This window comes from Channa argus, chromosome 11, assembly GCF_033026475.1.
Source record: "Channa argus isolate prfri chromosome 11, Channa argus male v1.0, whole genome shotgun sequence".
Lineage (NCBI taxonomy): Eukaryota > Metazoa > Chordata > Actinopteri > Anabantiformes > Channidae > Channa > Channa argus.
In genome coordinates, this window is record NC_090207.1 from 5082811 (window position 1) to 5108633 (window position 25823).

The 25823-nt window shown below is 41.1% G+C and overlaps 2 protein-coding genes across 5 annotated transcripts in view; one reads left to right on the forward strand and one right to left on the reverse strand.

Annotated features, from left to right (window-relative positions):
• The first annotated feature begins 774 nt into the window (after positions 1-774).
• On the forward strand, positions 775-25684 carry coq5 (coenzyme Q5, methyltransferase). Of its 2 annotated transcripts, XR_010915548.1 has the most exons (8): positions 775-1108; positions 1854-2003; positions 2096-2320; positions 2825-2931; positions 3732-3820; positions 5072-5183; positions 6246-6518; positions 25591-25684. XR_010915548.1 is itself a non-coding variant. In XM_067521155.1 (7 exons), exons 1-7 carry the CDS (start codon positions 871-873, stop codon positions 6345-6347), a joined length of 1023 nt encoding a protein of 340 aa, XP_067377256.1. In that variant the 5' UTR covers positions 775-870; the 3' UTR covers positions 6348-6842. The 2 variants fall into 2 exon arrangements, 1 of the variants encoding a protein (XP_067377256.1); XM_067521155.1 differs by lacking the exon at positions 25591-25684 and having other exon boundaries at positions 6246-6842.
• The window catches only part of znrf3 (zinc and ring finger 3), a 63883-nt gene continuing 44872 nt past the window's right edge, over positions 6813-25823 (reverse strand). For 2 of the 3 annotated variants that reach the window (XM_067521152.1, XM_067521154.1), the window contains 6 exons: positions 18029-18103; positions 15403-15534; positions 14277-14387; positions 12732-12899; positions 10540-10642; positions 6813-10409 (listed from right to left, as the gene is read on the reverse strand). In XM_067521152.1, coding sequence (XP_067377253.1) covers positions 8677-10409; positions 10540-10642; positions 12732-12899; positions 14277-14387; positions 15403-15534; positions 18029-18103 — 2322 coding nt within the window. In that variant the 3' untranslated portion in view covers positions 6813-8676. The remainder of the gene's footprint in view (positions 10410-10539; positions 10643-12731; positions 12900-14276; positions 14388-15402; positions 15535-18028; positions 18104-25823) is intronic. The other variant, XM_067521153.1, reaches the window with a different exon arrangement.

The following is a 25823-nucleotide window of genomic DNA, read 5'->3' on the forward strand; positions in this document are numbered from 1 at the left end:
CATCGAAGTTAAGTCTTAATATCTGACCTGATTGAATAAGGAAACATAGACCATTAAAACCTTAAACTTCTCTCAAATTCCCATAAAGTGTAACAAGTATAAACTACGTGAAGACTTGAATTATTTAAGCACTGATGTATTAAACTGCATTATTTTAATAGAAATGGCAAACGTATATGCACTCAATACTAAGTAAAAGTGCAACTAGCCTAATTGAAAAATTAGTACTTCACTAAAAGTAGAATTGTTGCTTCAGATTCTTTACTTACATAATAAGTACATGCTCTAAAGTTTACTTTTAGTATATAGTGTAATACTCCACTAAGAACTTAGTCTAAGCATCAATCTGAAAAAAGGGCATTTTAACACTATTGAACATTGAACGACGAAATGTGCATGCAAGTTTAATCCAAAATTGTTTTATATGTGCCTCATAAAAATGGTTTGCCAGAAATCTTTAGGCTTTATCAAGATTAATTAATATACACATTCAATAAAAAACCTATTTGTGGGAATTTCTTTTTAAAAATGCTTAGCTTCCATTCCACTTCATTCCATTCAGAAAAACCTTATCATTATTAAGATTATAATTTTAATTAATTAATTAATTAATTAAACTAATGAACAGAAAATTGTCTTTGTCACATTGTTCATGTTTTAAAGCGTGTTTGCAGACAATGATACATAACATAATATTCATTATAGTTTGAAAGTTATTCTAATTTGATTTAAAACTGCATACATCGTGATACTCTATTTCCTCCTTCCCCATTTAAAAACACATTTACATGCATTCACGTGTTCTTATGATGTTCAGTAACCGCACACTAAAAATCATTAAAAAAAGAAAATTAATAAATCCATCGTCGCATGAAAATGACGACACGGCGGTGCGTTAACAGTTCTTCAGCCAACATGGCCGCGTCCGTGAGCCTATTGAGTCGAAGGATGTTCCGTGTTTCTCCCAGACAATTTGGCGTCAATGCCGTCAGAGTTTCGGGACAGTTCGGCTGCTGCTGCCGCCGTTGCTTTAGCGACGCGGCGGCTGAAGACGGAAAGACTCATTTTGGCTACGAAACGGTGTCGCAGGCGGAGAAGGCGAAGAGAGGTGAGTGACGGTCCCCAACGCGTCCCGTCGTGCCTCTGCGGCCACGTAGCAAACTTCATACACAAATCCAAAGGTTAAAATCCTAATGAAAAGTCCGTGCGTCTATCTGCGCCTGCTGTTGTTTGGTGTGTTTGGTGTGTTTGGTGTGAAAGTGTCTCGCGCACTAGTTAAATTAACTTTCCACGTTGATGCTGTAATCAGCGGCGCTTGTATTTACTGGCAAACGAGATGAAGAGATTCGCCAATTTTCTGTACGGAGGCTGTAAACCAAAAAAACAGGACGCGCACATATTGCAATAAATAGGGTTTCGAACTTATACGTGTTTACTACATGTCAACATACGTGCGATTTGTTGTTCACAGTAATGGACACACAAGCCAAACTGTAACGCAGAATACAAGAGCGTCCAGAAACCTACTAATGACAAATTGAAACAAAGCAAGGACACATTTTAAAAGGTCTACATACTAGTTAAAATATTTGTTTGACCTCTAGAAATGTCCTGGTGGAGTGTGGAAAGTTGATTCAACCATTTGGTGAATTTAACAAAACGGAAAGCTACTGTACTTGACCACAAGTTTGGACAGACGGCCGAAACACAGCATTGCATTTGTTGGCATAATTCTCACATCAAGCAAAAACATTGTTTTAACCAAACACCCAGAACATAAAAGCATAACTGGTCCCTGAAAACCTGAGTATGCACAGATAAGTGTATGTTCTCGCTCATCTTCGTTGTTTCAGTGTATAAGGTGTTTGAGAATGTGGCCCAGAAGTACGATGTCATGAACGATGCCATGAGTCTGGGGATTCATCGGCTGTGGAAGGACAAGCTGCTGCACATCATGCAACCACAGCCCGGTGCACAACTCCTGGATGTGGCTGGCGGAACAGGTGAAGCAATAAAACATCAAATTACCCCACAGCACCACCACTACTTCACTGGTGTCACAATTTTAATTTGTGATGCTCCACTTCCCCTGCAGGTGATATTTCCTTCCGCTTCTTGGAGTACGTTCGTTGCCAGCGAGAGCGGCAGAAGCGGCGAGCGGCACAGTTCATGCAGACCCCTTCGTGGCGGGACATTTCCGACAATTACTCCACAGAGAACGAGCACCGGTCTCGGGAGTCCAGGGCTGTGGTCTGTGACATCAACAAGGAGATGCTGAAAGTGGGCAAGCAGAAAGCTGACAGCATGGGCATCAGTGCAGGTATGTGTTGGACTGTACAGCTGCTCGAACTGTCCTCAGAAGACACTTGGTTTTCCCCACTGCAAATACTGTAGCAAGAATGAAACTTGGCGTCCACAGACAAAATCAGGAAGCTGAGGACATTGGGAAACTGTGGCATGTAAACATCTTATCCAGGTCTCTGAGCTTCCTGAGAATATGAGAAACCAGTTTACTAGTGTACAGTACATGTTAATGGTTTTCACTGAAAGGAGGTGTGTTTACTGAACTCAGCTGGAGCTGCATGCTCTGCGTACATTTTTAATTAATATAAATTAAGTTTTTATAGAAATTCAGCTTCAGACACTGCCTATAAAGGCAGATGCATAAAGTACAAGAGTGAGATTTCTGTGAAAACACACATGATCTGACCAGAGTAGCAAATAACCTTTGGAGGAGTGTGAAACAGAACTTTTGTTACAAAACTGCCACAACTCTTTGCAAACTGTGTGTGTGTGTTTGTGTGTGTGTGTTGATTTGTTTCAGGTTTGTCGTGGGTGGTGGGGGATGCAGAGGAGCTGCCTTTCGATGATGACCAGTTTGACATTTACACTATTGCATTTGGCATTCGTAACGTCACTCATATAGATCAGGTAACCGATCCGACCAATAGACACACATTGGGGTCCAAGTAAGACAAACTCAGTGCATTTACATGTACTTATATTTCAGTAAGGTATACTATACTTACACTCAAAATCTGCATGGTACATGCAACAGATACGTAATCTGGTTTGTCTTCTCTGGGCTTATTTTGGAACCTTAACTCGCAGGTTTTAACTGTAAAGAGACACGGGATGCTGCTTCCTGACTTCTCCTTGTAACAATCTCTTTCATTCAGCCACTTCACTCTTCTACAGTCCGTAGCCTCTTGTTCTGTACGTTCACCCTTGTAAAAAGCGGATGGTTATGCATATAGATGTCAGAGCAATGTGTGTTGCTCAGGAAAAATCTACTTGGGAAAATTAACTGTCTCTCATTAGAAAGCGGACTAAATACCGTGTGAATGCAGCAATAAGTGCAATAAGCAAGTATGACAGGATTAAATATTTGTGATCAAGAGGTATCTGATTAAATGTACGCGTTAGAAATTCAGAAAACAGAATCGATAATAACACAACGCACTGATGCAAAAAAACTGAATCTTGCCATCTTTTATCCCCTTAGGTTAGATTCTCATCTAGATTTCACAGTCACACTTTGTCATTTAATGCTTCATCATATTGATAGCTGCAACAAATTTTTGCTTTTATAGATTCCAAATGAGATAAATCTGCCCAAAATTCTTTTTGGCGTATGCTCCTCAAAACTTGTTAGAATTCTCAGTGCTTTCCAAGCTTAAGATCGTGTTTCAAAAATTGTCCAAATTGCTTTTTTCTTTGTTCTTTTTTAGGCACTTCAAGAAGCCCTGCGGGTGTTGAAGCCTGGTGGCAGGTTCATGTGCTTAGAGTTCAGCAAAGTGACAAATCCAGTATTAGCGAGGTGAGGAGCCGTGCTCGCTCTGTGTGTGTGTGAACCTGATCTTCTCAAGAAGGTCTGTGTAGATTTATTAATATTATTTATTTTCGAAAGTACAGAAATTTCATTTTCACCGTGTTCTGCAACTCACCTTTTTTCAAACTTTATGAGAAGTTGCAGTTGTATTTGGTGATTTAGGGGTGTTAAGTCCTGAATAAAGCTTTTGGCCTGAAAAGAGATCCTGCATTCTAAACATGCAAGTTTGAAGATATTTTCACTCTTATGCCAGTTTATTAAGTACACCACAATAAAATAAATCTAATAGAATAGAATAGGGGTCCTGCAAAAAACATTCTCCTTCAGTGAAGGTTGTTCAGATTCAAAAAACTGTACTATTCAGCTTTGTTGGCATAAGGGTAGAGATTTGTCTTTCTCCTCTGTGACACTTAGGTCCACCACGAACATTATCAGGAATATCAAGACGTTCCATTGTCTCACCACTATAATGGAATAGGAAACACAGAAATGGGAAGCATTGAGATTATCTGAGTAATGAGATGCACGTCAATTTTATATTTTTTTTTTTCTTTCTGAAAGTAGGAGCACAGTGTTCAGTTTGTGTTTTTAGGGAAGTGTTGACAGAAATGTGCATTTTGGAAGCTGTAGTTTGTGCTGCTTTTTCAAAATGACAAGTGTTTCTATTATTACGTCCATTACCTCGTATATATCGAAGAGCCTATAACAGAAGCCTTTTTTTTTTTTTTTTTTTGGTATGTTATGTTTTTTCAAAACACATATGTTCTTATACAGTATTTTTGTGTTGTCAGCCCTGAACCAGCTTTTGCCTTGTTTGGTTTAGTACACACTGCCCTCTTCTGGTTTTCCTCCATATGGTAATTCAGTTGATTCCCTTTTAAATGTAACCTGGCTGCATAGTAAAACAGAGAGGAGGTGACCAGGCATGTGCTGTGGAGGTTTTCACCCTACCCACTGATTATCTTCCGAGGGGAGAAAAACTGATCAGTGAAATCACCTGTTTGAGATGAGCAGTTTTAATCCAGATGTGCAGACTTGTAAGAACATGGTTCCCTGTACTTTATAGGCTCCCAATGTGTTAACACCGTCCAAGGCCCAGACAGTAATCCTGACCAACATGAACTGGGGCATGAACATGTCTATGAACTGTATGCTAGGTGTGGCCTGTATTTGAGATGGACAGCAGGCTCCCGTTCTGTTTAACTCTACTGGTAACTTGTGTTTTGTTCCATTTTTCAGACTTTATGATGCGTACAGTTTCCAGATGATCCCAGTTTTGGGAGAGGTGATTGCTGGAGACTGGAAGTCTTACCAGTATCTGGTGGAGAGTATTCGCAGGTTTCCTGACCAGGTGAGAACAACTTATTCTCTGTTTTCCCCCTTTTTGTTTGTATTACAATGATTTTACATTATTTTGTATTCCCCTTTAAAATCTAATGATATAATTTTACCATTTTCCACTGTATCACTTTGTTGGACGTGTAGACTTTTTGACATTCATGAATGTTGTGCACTGAAATCACCATCCTGTCACCAGGATCATAACTAATTTCAACTATTTTTATTATTTTATCTTGGTTTTTATGTTGTTTTTTTATGTATTATTTTTCGGTCCATTTTGTAAGTCCAATTTGAAGTTGTTTTAATTTTAATCATTATGTAATGAAGGGTGGCTAATCATAATATATGTTGGTAACGCTTTAGATTACAAGTACTTAATGTGTACGCTTAGTAACAACGGTGTACTTCCACGGTACCTACGTTTACATATTTCTGGTCAAGTAATAACAATAAGCAAACTTTGGGGAATACAAGGTAACAAGATGAGAATAAGAAAAATACCTACAGTGTAAGTATTATGTAGTTATGGGGTACTTATTAAATCTTACATGATAGGTGCGAATACTAAGAGTGTAACTACACTTTTAACCCATCACATCTTTTGCACCTATCATGTAATATTTAATTATTTGTCAATAAGTTGTTCAGAATACTAAAGTTCACCTGATTTATAAAGGTTTTCCATTCTTTGAGACAATTAAAATAAAAGTGTAACCACAAAATACTTAAACTGTAGGTATTTCTCTTATTCGCATCTTGTTACCTCATCATTCCACTAAGTTTGTTTGTTATCAAGTAACAACAAATATGAATCCATAGGTACTGTGGAGTAACGCTGTTATTGCTAATCAGTACACAGTAAGTTCACTGTCGCAAGCTGTAATCTTAAGCATTACCTAAATGTTTATATATTTGTTTAGGAATACAAATTTGCAAAAAGTTAGTCTGTAAAATAAATGTAATCAATAAAATTGATGATTAAAAGTTGATTAGATTTGTCTTTTTTTCTAGTTTCTAGTTTTAATTATTTGATGCCAATGTAAGTGCAGCATTTGTTCTTTTTCTTCTGCAGGAGGAGTTCAAACACATGATTGAGGAAACAGGTTTCTACTGTGTGCAGTACCACAACTTCACTTGTGGTGTGGTAGCTCTTCACTCCGGTTTCAAGCTGTGAGATGCACTCTTTGCACCTGCTATAAAAAGGAAAGCGAAAAGGAAAAAAAGACTGTTTTTAGGCTTTTGTGCCTGTTCTACAAATTGTCTTCAGAGTTCTCAGACATGAAATTCAGTGTATGAAGCCCCAGAGCTCCTCTCTGCAGATGCTGCTTCAGGGACAGAAAATCAGGTCAGTGGAGATGGTTTTTCTGTCAAGTAACTATTATGAAAGCAATTCTTGATTTTTATCAGTACAAATAACAGACTGAACGCAGTTTAATTTGTATGTGTAGCATGTGTGATAAGACTGCTGAGTGAGTGCAACAATTTGGATGAAGCTAGTTTTGAAAAGAAATTGTAAATAAAACAGAGGTTAATCTCAATATTTGATTGGATTATTCCTAAATTATATGTAAAGGATTTGAAAAATTAGAAATAACCTCTGAGAGGAATACAAATAATGGGCAAGACAGCAGAACACAACTTACTTGAATAAAACTGTATTTTTTACAGACCTTTGTACACTTTAATTACAAAACCGTATAGTACTAAACTTTTAAAATCAGTTTTTTGGTCAGAAGATTTAATCGTCTTGTGTGCAATTACCATGTATATACAAAGTCTCATGTTAGTGATTCTTCTCAACATAAAAAGCAACCAAATAATTCAAACGTCCATACACTCTGAACATAAGACATGGCTTAAAGATAAATATATTAGTAAATAAATATTCAGAGAACATATTTCCATTTATGAAATGTGTTTGCTATACAGGTAAAGAAATATACACAGATTGATTTCTAGCCTTTTTTTTTTAAACATTTGTAATGGTAATGACAGAAAATAATTATATTCTTAAAAAAATTAAAACATTAATTTTTGTACACATTTTAATCTTAAGTGCTAGAAACAACAACAAATTAAATAGTGACTCAAGTACCCCATAATGTTATATTTGCAGTAGGTACATATCTCTATGCAAAAGGCAAGATTAGATTCTTACTTGATTACAGCACTGGGTTAACTTATAAATAGGGTTATTTCAGATGGTTTTCCTCTGTGTAGAGAATGTGTATATTTCATAGAAACAGTATTTAAAAAAAAAAACAGTCTGCAGGACAAACGTAAAGGCATGAATGACAAGCACTGATATTGCGAGTATGTATGCACAGCACGATATGATTCGAACGGATACACTGTGGTATGTATAACTGCATCGATTAGAAGAGGAAAAAAAAAAAAGTCACAGTACGATAAGGAACCCTTATGAAATGAGTCTTTTCCAGCTATTTTCCTTTGGCCTTTTGATGCACGCTAGAAAGGCTGTAGTTAATAATTAGAGCATGCCTCACTGAGGAAATTAGATAAGTGACAGTGAAAAATACAATTTTAAGGGCTTCCAAATAGCAGGCAGAGTGCTACACTCTCCTTTTGAAGAAATCTACTGACCCCCAGGACCCTGCCACTTTGGTCTGGGGTTCAACCAAACCAGAGTGCGGTGCCCTTTTACATATTGCTACAAACAGCTTACCGATGTAAGGCTTTCATGTTGCTCTGGCACATCTCTTACAGGTAGGCCACAACTGTACAGAAATGCAATGCATAAAACAAATTCTGTATTATATTGAATAGAGACCAGTGTCAGCCTTGCATTCACATTTTTATGCATTTTTCTGTAATATATAGCTTTTTCTCCTCAGAGAAATCTGTGTGGGTCACAGACATTAGACCCATTTCCCTGCTTTTTGAAACAATTTAAAAAAAAAAAAACAACAACAACAACAAAAAACACAATCATGTCTTTCTGTTTTGGTATAGCTATGTTTGTACAACCTACAGTTGGTGGTTGAAGCTTTATAGGCAGTCAGTGTTTATGTGCGCACATATACTAAATGTATACATGTAGATGCAGATGCTTATGAATTAAGAGTGTGCCATTTTGTAAAGAAAACTTGATCTTGCTAAATCTTCTAATCTTTGCTAAAAATAAATTGGCAGATTCTTTTGCACTAACAGGGCCTAAACCCTGATGACTGCAGCCCATCTAGGAGTAGATGCCAGGACTAACCTACCTCTTATTTTCAGTTAATAATCTCTGTCCATATTTGTAATTTCACTTTGTCTCGGTGCTAGTATTACAGCTGTGGCCACGGGAATGAATTTGATACGCTGTTTATCGAGAGAGGACAGGCCATTTCAGTAGAACTCCACACAATCTAGGGTGATAACATTCAGCACTCAGAGAGCAAGGTTAGAACAAGGCAACTGCAGGTTTCATGACTGACTGACTGACAGATATGGTACCAAATACATACTTCTGATTGAGTCCCTTCTCCCTGGGCTCTAGTTCATATACCCAGACCTCCCTCGTTTTTTGAAGCAGTGCTTCCCAATGCAGTGGGGCTAGCTGAAAGCTGAGGATGGAACAAAGCCCGGGTCTCCTCTTCCTGACCCCTAAACTGTCCTGAGGTGAAGTACCCTTCCCTAGGTTCATGTTGCTCCCCTGTCCACACTTCTGCCTCCACTGTGACACTGATGGGCAGTAAACTGCTTTGGGTCTCTGCACCTGTCCCCAATTCACAATCTGTGTCCTCAGGAATTATGGGTATTCTCTGGTTGAGTTCGCAGCAGCCCTGTCCTGAGCAGGCCTCAGAGTCTGCATGTGCATATTGCACATTAACAGCATAGTCCTCTGTGTAGCGTCCTGCCGAGGGCCTGTGGACCTTCATTTCCTTGTAGAAGCAGCAAGGCAACCCTTCATAGCTCACCTGCTCTGAGGAAGGGCACACATGCTCAGGAGCAAAATAGTTCTTGGATGTGGAGCTCTGAAAGTCTACCCCTCTGTGACAGCGTCCTGAGGCAAGAGGCCCAGCTTGGTCTAAGTCCTGCCCCTTGCACTCCACATTGGAAGGAAGCACCTCAAAGCAGCAGTTGCAGGCTGCAGCTCCAAGCTCCCCCGACTCCTCCTGTGCCCCTTTTCCCCTGTCTGCTCCAGTAGCCTCTGGAGCCCCAGCTGAGGTAGTGCTAGTGTTGCTGTTATCCCTGGGTTCCAGTGATGAGCGACTGCTGTAGTTGGGCTCCAAACTGCAGTTGGAGAGGTGGTCCCCCGAGTTATATCCCGAAGCTCCAGGAGGGAGCTGGAGGCAGTCATGTCCCGAGGGTGCAGGGGAAGAGGAGTCCTCCACAGGAGCTGTGTGAGCTGCAGCCCCTGGTTCCCCTGCAGAACCCCTACATGGACTCTTACTCCGGTAGACAAAAGGATCATAGTCACTGCTCAGTGAGCTGCGAAAGGTAGAGCAGCTGCCGTACACCCCCTGGTTGCTGACCTCAGTACAGTCTAACATAGAGTCACTGGAGGAGCAGTGGCACTGACCTGAGCTGCTGCTGCTGCTGTCACTACCGGGACAGTCAGCAAGGTAACCACTGCACACTGAGCGGTGGCCGTGGTAACAGCTCAGGCCAGAAGTGCTACCGGTATCACCTATCCTTGAAGAAGAGGCAGGGGCCATGTGTACGACTGTGGGGTATAACAGCCCCTGCTGAAACCCCCTGCTGTGGTGGCCCTTGTGGGCCCCTCCGCCACCAAGCTGGCCTGTCAACCCCGGCCCTTGGCCACCCTCGGGCTGTTGAGGGAAAGTCAACCCCTGAAAATAGTAGTGTTGGTACATAGTCTCATACTGTGAGAAGCAGGCTGTACGGGAAAAGTTGCGACTATGAAACTTCGATCGTTTAAAAGCAGCATGGTGTGGCTGTGTTGGGTAGGCGGGGGGTCCGCGGTGCTCTAATCCACAGTGGTGGGGGTTGAGTGAATGGTCCAGATGGAGGGTGGGGTGGTAGCTCCGGAGAAAGGCAGACGTCGCCTGGGGTGAGTACAGACCTTGAGGATCTGGGTGCTGGTCCACAGTTAGCACAGTAATGGGGTTGCCGTGAGGATCCATGCTGGTTCTGGTTGGGTAGGCAGTCACCTGACCGGCTCGGTGCACTCTGCCTGGATAATGAACTGGCAAAACTACGCGCTGCCGGCTGTGGAGTGCATTGCCAGGGTCCATGCATGCGGATCCTGGATTCCCCTTTTTTTGCTCTGGGAAAATAAATCATAACATTTAGAAATTAGTTACACTATGAAAATCTTTAGAATGTGGCAGGATTTTCCTTAGCAAATAGGACATATTGACTAAAGCCAATTAGTCAGAAGCTGTGCACCAGCTCACCGATGATGTTGTGTCTACAGTGGGGACAGGTGTGATGCTGGAGCAGCCAGGGGTCGACACACTTCTTATGAAATCTGTGAGCACAGGGAATAACCCGCAGCTCCTGTATGGGTAGATACAACAGAATTTAAAAGTCAGATTTGCAGAACCGTACAGTCAACTACGAAGCACACATTGTCGAAGCTTGCATCAGAATAAATAACACTTACAGGGCTAAAGTGTGTTATCCAATGTTGACTTGAAAATTAAAGTTAATGCTTAAATTTCTAATATAAAAAACTGCAACATAGTTTATTTCCTCAGGGGGTGAGTTAACATGTGCCCAGGAGGTGGCAGCAAAGCCACACTGAACTGTCAGCGGTGATGCTGAACGGCAACGGCTTTGGCTTGTCGCTTTCAGGGGACGCCCCAGCAGAACGCGTTGATTTGGCATCAGTTTTACGGTGGATGCCCTTCCTGCTGCAACCTTCCCATTTTAACTGGGCTTGGGACCAGCACCAAGGTAGCCTTTGATGGTTGGGTGGGCCACACCTGGTGGTTTGGGATTTAATCCTGCGGCCTTCTACATCCCAACCTGATGCTCTACCCATTGTCCCACCAGGCCCCGATGGTAACTTTTTTTGATAACTGTTTGATTAATTTTTTTATTTATTTTTTTTTAATCTGAGGAGCCAACTTGACATCACACCACAAACAAAGCTCTTATGTAGATGTCACAACGTGGCATAAATACGTCTGTTGCTGACTGTCACCGCTTTCTAGAACAAAACAAAACAGGCTTACACTTGAGGATTGATATGAAAAGAATGCGACACATTGCACTGAGATGGAGACTTGGCACGCAGGAATTTCAAGACACAAAAAGAGGAGCACTGAATATGAATTATAATATTCTTCTCCAAGGAGAGCTCTTTCACTGCCATAAATACTTTACTCTGTGACTTAATGTGACTCATCCTTGGGTTCTTTTTCACCAAAGCTTTTGTTGCATGGTTCACTGCTCCAAAACCGCTTTGATGCCATTCAGTCTTTTATATCGCCACTTCCTCTGTGCAATCCTGGCGCCGTGCTTTGTTGTGTTTTCTTCTTCTCCTCCTTACTGATGAAACACATACCCACAAAAAAAAAAAATTTCCCCCCTGGGCACAGGCATTTGTCCCTTCAGCATCCATCAGTGAGGATGTGCAATTCTTTTACAGTAAACCCTCTCAAGTCCAAGAAATGGGACACATATTTTGACAATGAGTCCATAAAGGATTAATGATCATATAGGGAAAACAGGAAGCATAATCACTGCCCAGTGCACTCTGGGCACCGTTATCTCCCCAGGTGTTTTGAAAGAATGAACCGAACATGTAAAAAGGCGCCGGAAAGAATGTCACTGAAGACCGCAGGACTATGGTCTCCGAACACATCAGGGAACTTCCATTCTATTGTCCCTCTCACTGCATTATGTTTCATGTCTGCGGACTATGTAATGAAAGAAAACAAGCTCAGCGAGTACAGACCACACTGGCCCTGCCAGAGTTGCGAGGCCTGGTTTCCACATGGTCAACATGCGCACCTATGATACTGCAAACCGCATTTTTTGATGCATCAGAATAACATGGTTTATGTTACATGTATGTCTGTGTGGGTGTTGCGTTTGTGTCACGGCCTTTACACGTTTTCATTGAAGTTTTCCCATGATTTGGATTTATTAAAAGAAAAAGGATCATTACAGTTTTTATTACGTAATGTGCTCTTATTGTAAAGAGAGTAAAATAGAATGAAAACGCAAACAAGCTGATGATTATGCTGCTAATAATTAGAAAATAAATCATTAAGCTAGTTTACTTTTAATTCACCTCAATTTTTATGTTTGTAGTTATTCTGGCTTGTAGAATTAAAAAGTGATCTCAAAAACACTACTTATGTCATATAAAACTGCAAAATCTCCTGTTGATTTGTCGGTGTTTACACTGCATTGTTTTTGACAGCATTTTTTGTCAAGCTAAGGCCTCATTAATCAATGTAGAACACTTTAAAGCGTTTTATCACAGTTATTAACTACCAATACTTCTGCAACTTCACCAATTTTCAACTTGCCTCCTGTGGTTCTAGTTTGCCAATAATGAAATCTCTCACTGTAGCTGAAATTCTCCATTTGAAGGCAAAGCAGAAACTGATCAGTTCCTTGTGGCTTTTCTTACCTCCCCGTCTATATACTTTTCCAGACAGATGGCGCAGTCAGAAGTGAAGCTGCTGCTCAGTGAATCAGAGGTTCCACAGCAGCTCTCTCGCTGTGCCTTTCCTTTGGCCTTGAACTTTCGCGTCTCCATCTTTTCCAGAGCCTGGATGGCCATTCTGTTCATCGAGCTCTGTTGTGAGGAGGAAGGTGGGGCAGAGTCAGTGAGAATATCTGCTCGTGATTAGCACTTTAACACTCGAAAAGCTCTGCAGAACATAACATTATAGCCAAAGTAAAACGATAAAATGACAAAAGTCATTTGTGAGAAGAGCTATGAGGAGTCAGTGCTGTCGTTTTGGCAAGTGTTTACTTTTGAACCGTGCTCCTCTTTGCTGGTGTTAACGTGACAGGGTTGATGTTGTCACGATTTGAGACGTTACCTTTTGACACAGCTCATCATTTGGCAACGGTTAAGTGGTGAATTAGCAATTCTCCCCTGGCTCCAACTCTCTGCTCTTTTCATCTCTGATTTGCTTGTTGCCTTAAAATTCCCAGTTATTAAAAACTGTGACAGACACATAAAGATCTACTTATTGGGATTAAGCCTAATGACTCACATGTGTCTCAAGTCGACATGTCATGTGTACCAGCCTTTGTGATTTATAGGAGTCACTGCCTCATTTGCTAGAGCATTGCGCTTGTAAAAAGCAGTTATTTATGCTCAGTCTTAACAGAACCAGGGACCTCCGGAGGAGGGTGTTTCTTCCTTGTTTTTGCCTTATGACTGGATAATTGTGGACTTCTTAAGGAAATGTGGAGATCCTGGTCAGCAAGTAAGCAATGAACGTTGGCAAGAAAGTCCTTCTCATCACAGGGCTGACCAACATGAAACATGGGGAAATCAGTATTTTCAGTATCTAATTAACTGTTTTGTGTGGGTGAAGATTGTTTAACAAGTGAAATTTGGTCTTTGGATAGAAAATAGTAATGCTGTGCTATAGAACAGGATTTACTCTGGATGCTGTTAACATTTCAGATTTCAGGATGTATAAGAATGTGACAATTCTGCCCCTGATGGAAGCTTTTCTCTTAATTAACCACTACAGGAAGTCATGATTAAGTCTGAGCTGCTACGAAACACACCCATTACACGCCGGCGAAAAATATGTACAGTCAATGCACAGGTGTCAGACAGGATTACACCTGTCTTAATATTTGTCTCTACTTGTTTTCTGGTTTGTCAAGACATCTTTGTGTGTTTGGCTCCGGCAGCCAACCTCTCATCTGCATTAATTAAATTCTAATCCTGATTTATGCAGCCGACGCGAGCCTCCACTGAGAGCTTTTTGTCAACACACAATCCGCAGCAAAGCTACCGTCACCTGAATCAATGCCTGCAACTCTCTGTGAAGTTACGCTGACTGTGTATTTGGGTGTGTTTTTGTGTACGAGGCACACAGAAGTTTGGTCCTATGTGGCTCAAAGTGGGAAAATTAATAAAGTTTCTCCAATGCCTCAGTCTCCCACACTTCTGTTGATACTAATGATGAGTGTCTTGTTTACTAACCTGGCTTCGTCTTTGCTTGAGTTTGATCTTGATGAGCAGAATGAGACAAACCAGCGACACAACCACAAAGAAAGCCAAGAAGATGCCCATGTCAAAATATTCCGTGGGCTGCTGTGGAGAAGGGGTTCGAGAGAAACACAAATTTGTCAAATCTTCACATGCAGCTGCTTGAAAGGGGCATTGCAGAGGTTATTTTGCCTTAAAACTGACAATTTTTTCATTTTTTACTCACTCATAATTTAAGATATTTCTACGTTTTAGTCGGCACACATGAGAACTTGGTTATGGCACAGTGTGCATTCCTTCCATATTATGCATGTAAAATTTAAAATGCGACCTTCACACCTGCTTTCTACAGAGGACACATGGTTCATCGTTTCCATCTCAAAATCATCAAATAACCTAAGCATGTGTACACAAATTAGACCATTCTGAGAAAAGCTGAAAGGCTCTGTCAGTTAAAATGTAAAATTTAAAAATTGTTTTGACAGGTTTTAATTATTTTTCGAGCGCAGTACATAGATCACGTTACTCATATGTAACTTTTACTGTTTTTCCTCCGTTTTATGTTTACAGTTTGAATATATTATTTAGCAGATGACACAAGAAATTCGAATACATCAACCTCCGCTTCAGCTTTTTACATTTCCCATAAAGTATTAATAAAAAATGAAAGACTAGTTGTAGCATAAATTGACAGATTTTAAAAACACCAACAAACATCAAGTTGCTGAACTTTGTCAGAAAATCCTTTCTCTCGGGCTTTGATTATGTCAAGTTATTTGACCTCAAAGTGTGTTGGTCTTTTTTATCAAATATTCTAAGCAAACAAACAGCTCTTTGAATGGCTGATATTAATCTCTCGCAGCGCTGTGAAAAAGTCCTCTGCCTCGGGGCAATGGAGAGCAGAGAAGAAAGAGAAAAGGGTCGAATTTCACAGCTGGAATTTTGGTTTGTCTTCATATCTAAAAACTTCCCAGCACCATTTTGTAGCGTGGGCCTCACAAACATGTTCACATCTTCCTCTCATGTGTATTAGATTGGTCTCTCTCACACACACACGTACATGAACTACACAGTGCTTTGGGAGTTGTGGTGGGTTTTTTTTTTTGGCACAAGCTCTTACCCTTGGTGGTCTGTGTTGTATCCGAGCACGAGCCACCTTCTGCTTGTTGACAATGTTCATTAACTTAACAGCATCATTGCCCTTCACGTACACCACCGGCCGCTTCAGAGGATCCTCTGCAATCTGGTTGAGCTGAAGAAAGAGGCGAGAGAATTAAAAAAAAAAAAAAAAGACCTAACACAGATTTACTAATGCATTAATGGTAAATGGTCTGTAGCTGATTGGTACTCAAAGCAAATTCCAATATTCTATCTCTCACTCACACACACACACACACTCACACACACAATGGCAGAGGAGTTTTGCCAGGCACAAGCCCAACCCACGGGAGCAAATTGGGGTCTTGACCAAGGACACTTTTAAATATGCACAGAAGCTACTGGGGATTGAACCACCAACCCCCTGACTAATGGATTGCTGCTCAATCTCCTGATCCACAGCTGCCCCACAAAAACAAACATAGCAGTACATGTAAAGTATCATTCAACAGATTTGAATGATACTTACATTCTGTTGAATTATCAGGAGAAAACCACCTGTGTAAAATAATCTATAACATCATCTGTGGCATTTTGGGAAATGTAGGACCAGTTGGTTTTTCAAGTTCAAGATGAAAAATCTGAATTTCTCCCAACAGCTGCAGGTCTGTGAATCTGTGTCACGGGAGACTTTGACGGCAAATCTCCACATTAAAGCATATCTCTACCAAAAAAAAACAATAAAACGTTATATGTAGCTCTGATTGTAGCTAAAACATTAACATTTAATTGTGTTTTTGCATTCCGGGGGAAAAAACAATTTGTGTATTAGTATTATCTCTTAATGCTTGTAAAGTGCTAAAATTCTGTAAAATAAATAAATAAAAAGGCCATATTTTACATCAAGGGCCCTAAAAAAAATGCAAAAAAAAAAAAGGTGCTTTGAGTCCTGAGTATAATAAAAATCATTTAATACTGTAAACTATGGTGGACACTGATGGGTTTCAGCCGGAAGACTTAAGATTTCTAGCCAGACGTTAAGTGTCTAAAACATTTTTGTTATACTCAGATTGCTAACCGTCCTAATATCACCGCTCATAGCCAATGCTATACACAGGTTACGTTGAATGCTTAATTTTAAGGAGACGTAAAGTTGGGGAGCTACAGCAATTATGCATGTGAACTGTTTGCATTTAAAAAAAAAAAAAAAAAGCCAGAGGCATAAAGTTTTTATTACAAACTGCAAATAAGCTATAGGCTCAGGACACGGAAACTGTAGCGATAGTTTGCCTGAGGGAGCAGGAGGAAATAGTCAATGAAATAGTATGTTCTGGCTTATAAGTCAGTTGACATGCTCCTTTACTCCTCCTCCTCCCCTCTCGTCTGCTGGTTGGAATCTGTAATTTGAAAAGCCCAAGGGAAATGCCGAGGATATTCACATTTCTATTTCTTCTGCTGTCGTCATATTCCCCAGTGAAATACTGTATGTTCTGGTTTAAAAGTATAGACGTTGAAAAGTTTTGATCTTGCTCTCGATTCTGGTTTGCTGCTTTGAGAAACGACTCCGCTGAGACGTTAGCTTGGCCTTTGACAAACAATACAGCAATAAAATATGTATCTATAAATGCAACCGTAAAATGGGAAAGAAAGTTAATCACAAACTAAACCTTTTCCCCACAACAAAGCCCCAAATTGTTTCAGCCACAAGAAGCATCTGGCATCTCGAAAAACAAAGAGGTCAATTGCATTAGCTTCTCTCCTAACTTTGGCCCTGGGACTTTAATTCTCCCTAAGCTCCTCCCTCCCGGCCCCTCAGCCTTGTGGGTCCTGTCTCTGCTGATCCGGCCGCTCTGACTGGAAAAGCCTCTTGGGGGAATTTAACACAGCCGCCCAGCGCTGCCTTTCATGTGGTCTCCGTGCAATCCCTTTTATCTCACAGCTACGCGCTTTACGACCCAGCGGCAGAGAAGAAGAGGCGACGAGGGAGAAGAAGACGAAGAAGAAAAAAAAACCTGCAAGTCCAGGCCTGGCTTGGCGAGGATGAATACCACAGGAGAATTCTTGCGACAAAGGTGCTCGGGGGAGGACCTTCTTAAGAGCAAAGGCACAGGAGTTGGGAGGACTGAAAGAGGGAGGAATGCAAGTGTCTGGGTGTGTGCGACAAGAAATAAACTTTGTTCTTATTGTAGCCCGTGTGTGCACCTGCATATATGCTCGTGAAGACAGATCCATAGTCTCAGGGGATGAGGTAATGTGTGCTACCTGTGCAATTATGGGCTCAACAAAGTTTGGTCATGGTCTAGTGAAAGCTGAAGCTGGATATCCATTTTCACTGCTCTCGGAGTTCTGCGTTCTCCTCCAAACACAAGTTAGGGAGCTCAAAGGCCCAGAATGATTGAATGAGCAAGCCTGATCCACATGCTTTTGAACCCGACTAAAGATAGAAAGATCATTGTTTGTACAAACAGAGCACACACACACACACACACACACACACTGGCAGTTAGAAGGGCAGGGCATGCTGCCGAGCTTATTCAGAATTCAGAAGTGAAAAGCAGAGCATCTTTCAAAGACAGACCGAGGCAGATCAGACTGTTCCAGTGCTGGTGAGAATCTGAACGCCTGAGTAATGTTAGGTGTGTACAAACCTGGTCGATGGCATCCGGATTCTCTGACACGTCAAAGATGACGGCCGTGGCACCTCTCTGCACTGCTCTCTTTGCCTGCAAACACAAGAGAAAGATCGTTGAGTCGTCATCACCATCGATGAACAGAAAAAGCCAGGAAACTTTCAGTATAATCAGGTTGTCAAGTCACCTTCCCAAGAGCAGTTTTACATAAAAAAAAATAAAAATCAGGCCACTGGAGGGAGTTCTCTGCCCGAGTAACCTCACACAGATCGTGGAATGAGCAAATCAGAAAGTACAGAGAGTAAACAAGCCATTGATAACATTTGCTTGGGTGCACATGTGGTCATTTTAAGGTAATATTTCAACAGACACTTAAGCCGTTTCATTCTAATTTGAAAATCTTATGTATGCGCAGCTCAATGTGATGCAACTCGGCGTGACACACAGCTGAATCTGAATTGAGTTCTGCAGCGCACACGAAGTAAAGCTGAATAAAGTTATCAGGGATTTCAAACTGCTAAAAATGTGAGCTGCTTTTATCTGAGAGAAAGTCAGAAGCACAGAGGCCTTTTGAAGACGCCTGCTAAAGGCAAAAGATAAAGAAAATGCTTGGATCCGCAGAACCCCAAGTATCTCCTCACAGAATCCAAATTGGCTTCCCATTGTCAGAAAAAAAAGTTCCTTTATCTTAGCTCCTGCCTTCCCCTACAACCCATTCTCACACTGCTTGATTCACAGTGCCCTATTTAGACAACGGTTTGATGTCTGCACAACATGATCTAAAAGAACGCGGCTGGGATCATATCCTGGTATTATCAAGTGCCCTTGGGTTCGTGCCAGAGCTCTTCATAACTGCAGGAAAGAGGGAGGGGGTGAAGATCAAAGTGACAATGTACAGCGCTGTGACTCTCTGCTGCTGAGTGGCTGCCGAGTGTCACCGCTTCAGTCTGCAGCCACTTGCAGAGGACAGCAAGAGGAGATGGGGCGGACGGGGGGGGGGGGGGGGGGGGGGGGGGGGGGTTAGTGTAGAGTTGTTGCTCAACATCGTGTTGACGACACTCAAAAGTCGGATGTTGGGCATGTTTCTGCATCTTTATCTAAACAGGAAGGCATCTGGACGTGACCAAATCAGTAAGTACATACAGTACTTACAGACGGGTAAATGTTAAAAAAAAAAAAAAAAAAGAAGCCTGTCACAGTTTGTCCACATCTCTTCTATTCTGCTGGAGGGATGAACGTCATTCTTTAAAGACGTATCCCTTCATTTGCTCATGTCACTGTGGGCTGTCTAACAAGTCTTCAAACCCTTTGTGCACTTTATTAAAGCATCTTTTTCCCCTCAGGGCTGCACAGGCTTCCAATCAGAAGACTCATGGCCAGGTTGAAAAAATGGCTTTTAGTTAAATGTAAATGATGCATTTATTTACCATAATCCTCATACAAACACTGAAACCATTTGGACATTCCTTAAATAAACTGTTGATTTTAACTCCTTATTAAAATTTATTAAAAACTTATTTAAAAAATCAGTTTGTTGTCATTTTTAAATCTTTTTGCAGTTTTCTGCCAATTCAGGTGGCATTTATTAGAATAAACTACTGATCTGTATCAGAAGGGGGCTCGTATTATTTCCTCTGCTTCCTGTGTGTGTTATGAATCTGTAGAGGTTAATGATTAAATATAACTGTCCTAGAAGTACTGTAGAATGTGTCGGTGAAGTAAGTTGGGATTAAACTTTACCAGCATTTCCACTCAAAACACATAGGAACCTTCATTTTTAAAGCCTTCTTTCTTTCCTCCAAAGTAAGAGCGAGAACCTGTGACATCTGCATTCAGTTAATGTCACTTCATACGGAATTGATTGGATTTTGGATCAGCCTGGTTCTCCTTCAATGCAGCTACTGAACTTTTGGTGGCGATTACTGCTGTGCGGACAAGTTAGAGCAGGAAGAAAATAAAACCGAAGTGACAAAAGGTTTTTGATATAAGGAAGGCACATGTGCCACCACAGTGAGTCGGCTTCAGGAGAATGTAAAAACTTTGTGAGTTATGTCTCGATTAGATTTCCTTCTGGCTTCATCCAAAGACAAGCTGTTTATGAATTTGGCTTTCATAGCTCATTAAGGACTAATTCACCCTGCAAACTGATTTGATCTCTCCCAGCAGTGAATGAAAGCCTTATCAAGCAACCAAACATTAAAAACAGAGATGGGGGGGAAAGAAAAAAAACACAAAATAAAAAAAAAAAAAAACACACAAAAATACAAACCATTTCTTTCGTCTTGCCTCTTTTACATAAACATTGCTCTTTTCACGTCTTTTTTCACATTTGTACTCGGAAGGTTCAAACGCGAGCAGAGCGAAATCTCGCTCAGCTTTTCCCTCTCACCCAGTTCTCTCCCCAGCTCCACGCTGCCAGGCTCCAGCCCCCATTAATTCAGCACAAGTCTGCTCCTTTGATGTTAGCTCTCCCAGTTAATAATTAATAGCTCTTGGTAAGACGCTTTGAGAAGAAAGAGATCTCCCTCCTAAAGAATCTCCACTCGGGCAGGCCTGTGCTGCAGTGCAGGGACGTGCCTGACAACAAAAATGCACCCAGAGGCAAACTGGATCTCTTAAAAACATGACACATCCCTTTCTGAACCCTGATGAAAAACTACAGCCTCGGACACCTTACTTTGCAACAATTGTTTTTTTGTCAACTAAACGCTTCACTAATTCACACTGCATATACAATGCGGCAGGGCTCCTGTGTAAGAAGATGCTGCAAAAGCAATTTGACACAGCGTTCAGTCGTCTGCTGCAAACCTTTCAAAAAGTTGCCCCACGCAATGGAAATGTACGCTTTCACTTCTTCAAATTTCACTGAGATTGCACGTGAAGTGAAGGAGGTGCGTTCGTTTAGGCTTTCAGGGTGAAGTTAATGAAAGCTGATATTGCGATCTTCTAGGTTTATGAGTAAAGACATGCAGATGCTATCATTTTAGAAATTCAATACTTCAAGGGGATGGATGATGCAATAAGGCCCCAACTGAAATTGCTGAGAAAACTCAAATGTTTTTCATCCATCAGCTTGCAAACAACAGATTAGCAGGTGACAAAGATTTGAGCTTTATGCACTATAAATGTTACTAAAGCTAAAAAGGACAAAAAAATAAATAAATTCTAAAACTTTTATTTTTTGGGGGGGGGGGGGGGGGCAAAAACAGAAATAGCAGTGACAGGGGTTTCGTAAACGGAGCAACATGCCCAGAGGAAAGAACAAAAAGAAAAGGAATAAGACGAACAAAGTGAACTTCAGGTAATGTTGTAGTAACTGTATATAACCATTGTTGTTTTCACAAATATTGAACATTTTTTAAATATACTGCAGAAATATGAAAATCCTAAAACTGTACAAGTACATAAAGGCAGGATCAGGCCTGATTCCCGATACAGGACATCCTTACTTTTTAACCCCACTACGTATTTCACATTCATATCCGTTGCTAGTTACAGTCTAAGAAAAACACGATAAAGCGATAAATTTGAGCATTTTAAACTTTTCCAACCATTTTGGCTTGTGACACCATGGTTCACTTACTTTTCAGACGGGTGGTATTTGCAGTTGCAGATCAAAGACATTCCCTCACTCAACTCCTGATTGTTCATACGTACTCTAAGTAACTGGAAGTATTTACCCTCTCGTGGAGTCTTGTGTCGAGCTTGTCATTTACATTCCCTGCTCCGACTGGCCAGATGTTTTCTGACATTTTTCCACTGCCAAATAACAGACAACAATGCTGAAATTTGGTTTCCGCATGTCTTTTTTTTAACCGAGAAAGCAGCAGAGACCACTGTTCTGTTAAAGTTGAAAAAGTTTGATCGTTTCTTTACATATTGAAGTGTAGCAGTAAACGACTCTGTAGTCGTGTTTTCACTGGAATCAACACGAGCACCTGTTGCCTTTGAGAGAGGGAACAGATCTGCAAAATCTGGTGTCATTCCGACTGCACAGCACCTGTTTCTGGAGGCCTTCATGAGCCCCATGGCCAAGCCCAGACCCAACCCGTAACGCAAGTAGGTTTGGGTCCAAATTCTGCTCAGTTAAACTGGGTCAGGTCCAATTTAGACCCCCATGGGTATCGGGACAGGTCATGTGGATCCAACTAGCAATGTGAATGGGATCGGATGGTTCTGTGATCTGAGAGAATGTCAGTGTTGAAGTGCACAACTCACAGGAGCTTTGTTCTGATGAAGGAACTGAGCTTATTTTACAGATAATAAACAATTCGAAACGTCTCTCTCTTTTAACCTCGTTCTCCCATTAATCACTTGATGACGCTTCAAATTTATCTGTACCGTTAAGGATGGCTGGACCCTACAAAAAGAAGATAAAAAAAAATGGGAATCAATGGGAAGAATGAATGGTTAATCACTGAGTTTTTGTTCATGTACGTGGGGGAAACAGTTGTAGGCAGCTGATACATTCAACATGCTACTACTTGGGAGATTTGTCTTGCCAGTGATACTTGGAACCAGGAATCAAATCACTGACCGGCAGTGCCCCCTTCAACGTTCAGACATTATTACCAGTCTCCCCACCTGTTGGTAGGAATATTTAAACGTGGCTCGTTTTTCAGCAAAGAAAGATCTGAACCCTACACAGTATTCTTTTAACAGTGAGGCACAATGTTTGAGGAAAATTCAACATATGTACAAGGCAAGTAATGAGGAACAGTCTCCGCTTGAAATCCTACAAAAGGTGCTCTGCTACTTTTTATCTCAAAACTGAAACTTCTGGTCCCCAATGTTTGCTTGATGATCAAAAATCTTCTGAACTTGTGCACCGGGGGGCAGTTTCAATGCTGCTTCACAACACTGCCGGCTAAACAAACTTCCCACTGGCCTGGAGGCATCAGAATTGGGGTCCAATCTTCCTCGGGTGAACGGAAAAAAAAAAAGAAAAAAAAAAGAAAAGCCACAGCAGAGAGTACAGAGAATCTAGTCTAGACGCAGAGGAAAATGAAAGCTATGTTTAGCATCTCTTAGTAAGCCTGCCAGCTTGTAAGATCTGAGGGAGAGAAATGTTCACTCGTCTGGAAAGAGACTTCTAGGCGAAGCGCTGACTCCATCATCCGCGTGGACTGAGGATTCTCACATCAACGCATCACCACCCACCGTTACAAAACAATGCACGAGTGAACATGTGCAGGGATTTATAAAGATGCATGTAAGATAGACGGTTATCTGCTCACATGCAAAGAGACACACACCTGGAATACACCTGCCAATAATCTGGCTCACACACTCTTCCTCTATCACAGTCTTCTGCTCTACTCCCCTGCCTTCTCCTCCGTCCTCCTCTTCATGCTTTCCTTTCCTGCTCTCGCTCTCCCTCTCTGTTAGTGCACTGCTATAATTAAGGCAATTAAGTCTTCAGAAGACTCTCCTCTGCTATTATGCTGTAATTTCATGTTGCCTCCTGGCTTTACGGTTTATTAAAAGATAAAGGCATACTTTTCTCCCATGGACTTTCTTATATGTGGTCGTCCCTTTTTATCTCCATCTTCACTCTGCCTCAGAGCAGCCGTGTGTGTGTGTGTGTGTGTGTGCCAAGGTATTATTTACATTTCACTAAAATAAAAATCAAAGTTTTCAACGTGGCTATGCGTCATCTGATTGGAAGCCTGTGCAGCCTTGAGGGAAGAACAAAAAAGGAAAACTATGTTTGAAGCATTACTTCCTTATCTGTTCTCCTGTACATACTGTACGTTTGCACATGCTTTTGCTTTTTTCTTGGCACTTTCATTACAGCAAGATTTAATGATTTCATCTCTTCATCAAGTACATTACTCACCAGCTTCTTGATCTCCTACGGGTTGATGTTAACACTTAACTCGCAGACTGTTGACCTGTCATAACGTGTTGCACGACGTAATCGTATTGGCCGAATGCCATGCAATCAACTGGTTTGACACTAGCTACGGTGGATCTGCTATCTGCAAAATAAGGAGTTTCCTGTTCCCACAGGCATTATCCTGAACCATTTACAAGGGCACAATGTGAACTCACGTAACCTTTTTGGGGTTTAATCCTTTTCCCACTTAAATTTAAAAGTTTTGACCCTTGGCCATGAAATTTCACTCATGACTTGCGGGTTACAAAGACTTTAAAATACCTAAAACACGCTCTGCTGACTGTGTGGTCCTTGGACTTTTGAACAAGTCACTGTTCAATGTCTCTCCCCACGTTTCCTGAACTTCTAAGGCCTCCCATATTTCACTTTAACAGCTTTCAAATTAATATTAAACCGCCGGCTGGGGCATTTTACAGGAGCTCGGGGAAATCAGAGGCACCACTTCTAAAAATGTTTACCAAGCACATAAAATTCCACTTGTGTGTTAACTGGGGGAGGACAGAGGATAAAGAAAGCCTCCTTGAGCTCCTCTCCATTTGACTGCCTCCTTATAAACGGACAGTTTGCCCAACATAAACACACAGGAGAGACAAATCACTTGAAGTACTTCCTGAACCCAGTCACTACCATTTATATTCAACTGCAGATAAGAGGTCAGAAAACGAGTACAGACCTGTTTGTCTAGTACATCTTTGTCAGACTTCAGACCTCAGATCCATCTATTCAACAAAAAGTGTCACATGAGATATTGAGATAACCATCTTAAACTTAAAGCTGCATCACTAAACCTTTGGCCCCTAGAGGGCAGAAAAACATCAACACCTACAAACCTCTGGGGCACACGATACAATGTCACTACAGAGAAACCTTCAAACTCTGCTATTAGAGCGGCGATCATCATGTTTCAATTAACTGTAAAGACACAACAGCATGAATGAATAATAAAAGTTTTTGTGCCTAAAGCCAAAGGCCGGACACCTTTACCAGCAGTCCTTGCATTCACTGTGAATGAAACGAATGTGAGCCACTGGCTTGAACATTAAACCTCCTGTTTGCCACAATTCAATTCATTTCAATTCAACTTTATTCATATAATGTCAATTTCACATCAGTCATCTCAAGGCACTTTACATACTAGTGTCAAATCTATACAGGTGCTGCACACAGAGAAAACAAATCTCCCTTAAGCAAGGCCTTAGGTAATGGTGGAGGGAGGGGGAAAAAAAAACAAAAACTCCCTTCAATGGAAGAAACATCCAGCAGAACCAAGCTCAGGGCAGGTGGCCATCTTGACCGGCTGGGGTGACAACCCACCACATCTGGGAGTCAATTTGATTGTTTCTTAAATTAAGTACCATTTGGTTGACACTGAACGAAGCGCTTAGTCTGATTCATAACCGGGTTTAGTTATTATCTGATTGGACAGTTAAGTGATTTAAATGAAATCAATAGCAGGCCTCCTTGTTTTTGGCTCATTGGTCAGAGAGATTCCACCTCACCACTCCGCCTCCTTCTAAAGTGCACAAATAAGCTAATCAACATATTTATAAAGAGTAAAACAATATAATAATATTAAGCACATAGAACTGAATATGTTTACATTTACATACTGGAAGTGGTAAAGTTTTGACAAAGAAAAGTAACGACTGCTTAAACGCTTTTCTTCCGTGTGCTTCTGCAGACTGGTCCACAGCGTCGACTACAGTGTCGGAGAGGAACTTCAGAAATGAGGCCGCAGCTTGTGTGAGAACAAAGACCGACTGTGGCGGACGGCACACACCGACCTGCAGAGGAGCTCACACATGATCCTCTGCAGAGAGCATGTTCCAGCTGTTAGAGAGTTTTTTGGGAAACCTACACTAAAGAGAGACAGAGACAAATTCGGGCCGATGTAATGAATTTCGCATAAGACAA

Coding starts and splice junctions, on each gene's coding strand:
- coq5 (XM_067521155.1), top strand. CDS start 871: ATGAAAATGACGACACGGCGGTGCGTTAACAGTTCTTCAGCCAACATG. Junction 1,109..1,853: donor GGCGGAGAAGGCGAAGAGAG/GTGAGTGACGGT, acceptor TCGTTGTTTCAG/TGTATAAGGTGTTTGAGAAT. Junction 2,932..3,731: donor ACGTCACTCATATAGATCAG/GTAACCGATCCG, acceptor GTTCTTTTTTAG/GCACTTCAAGAAGCCCTGCG.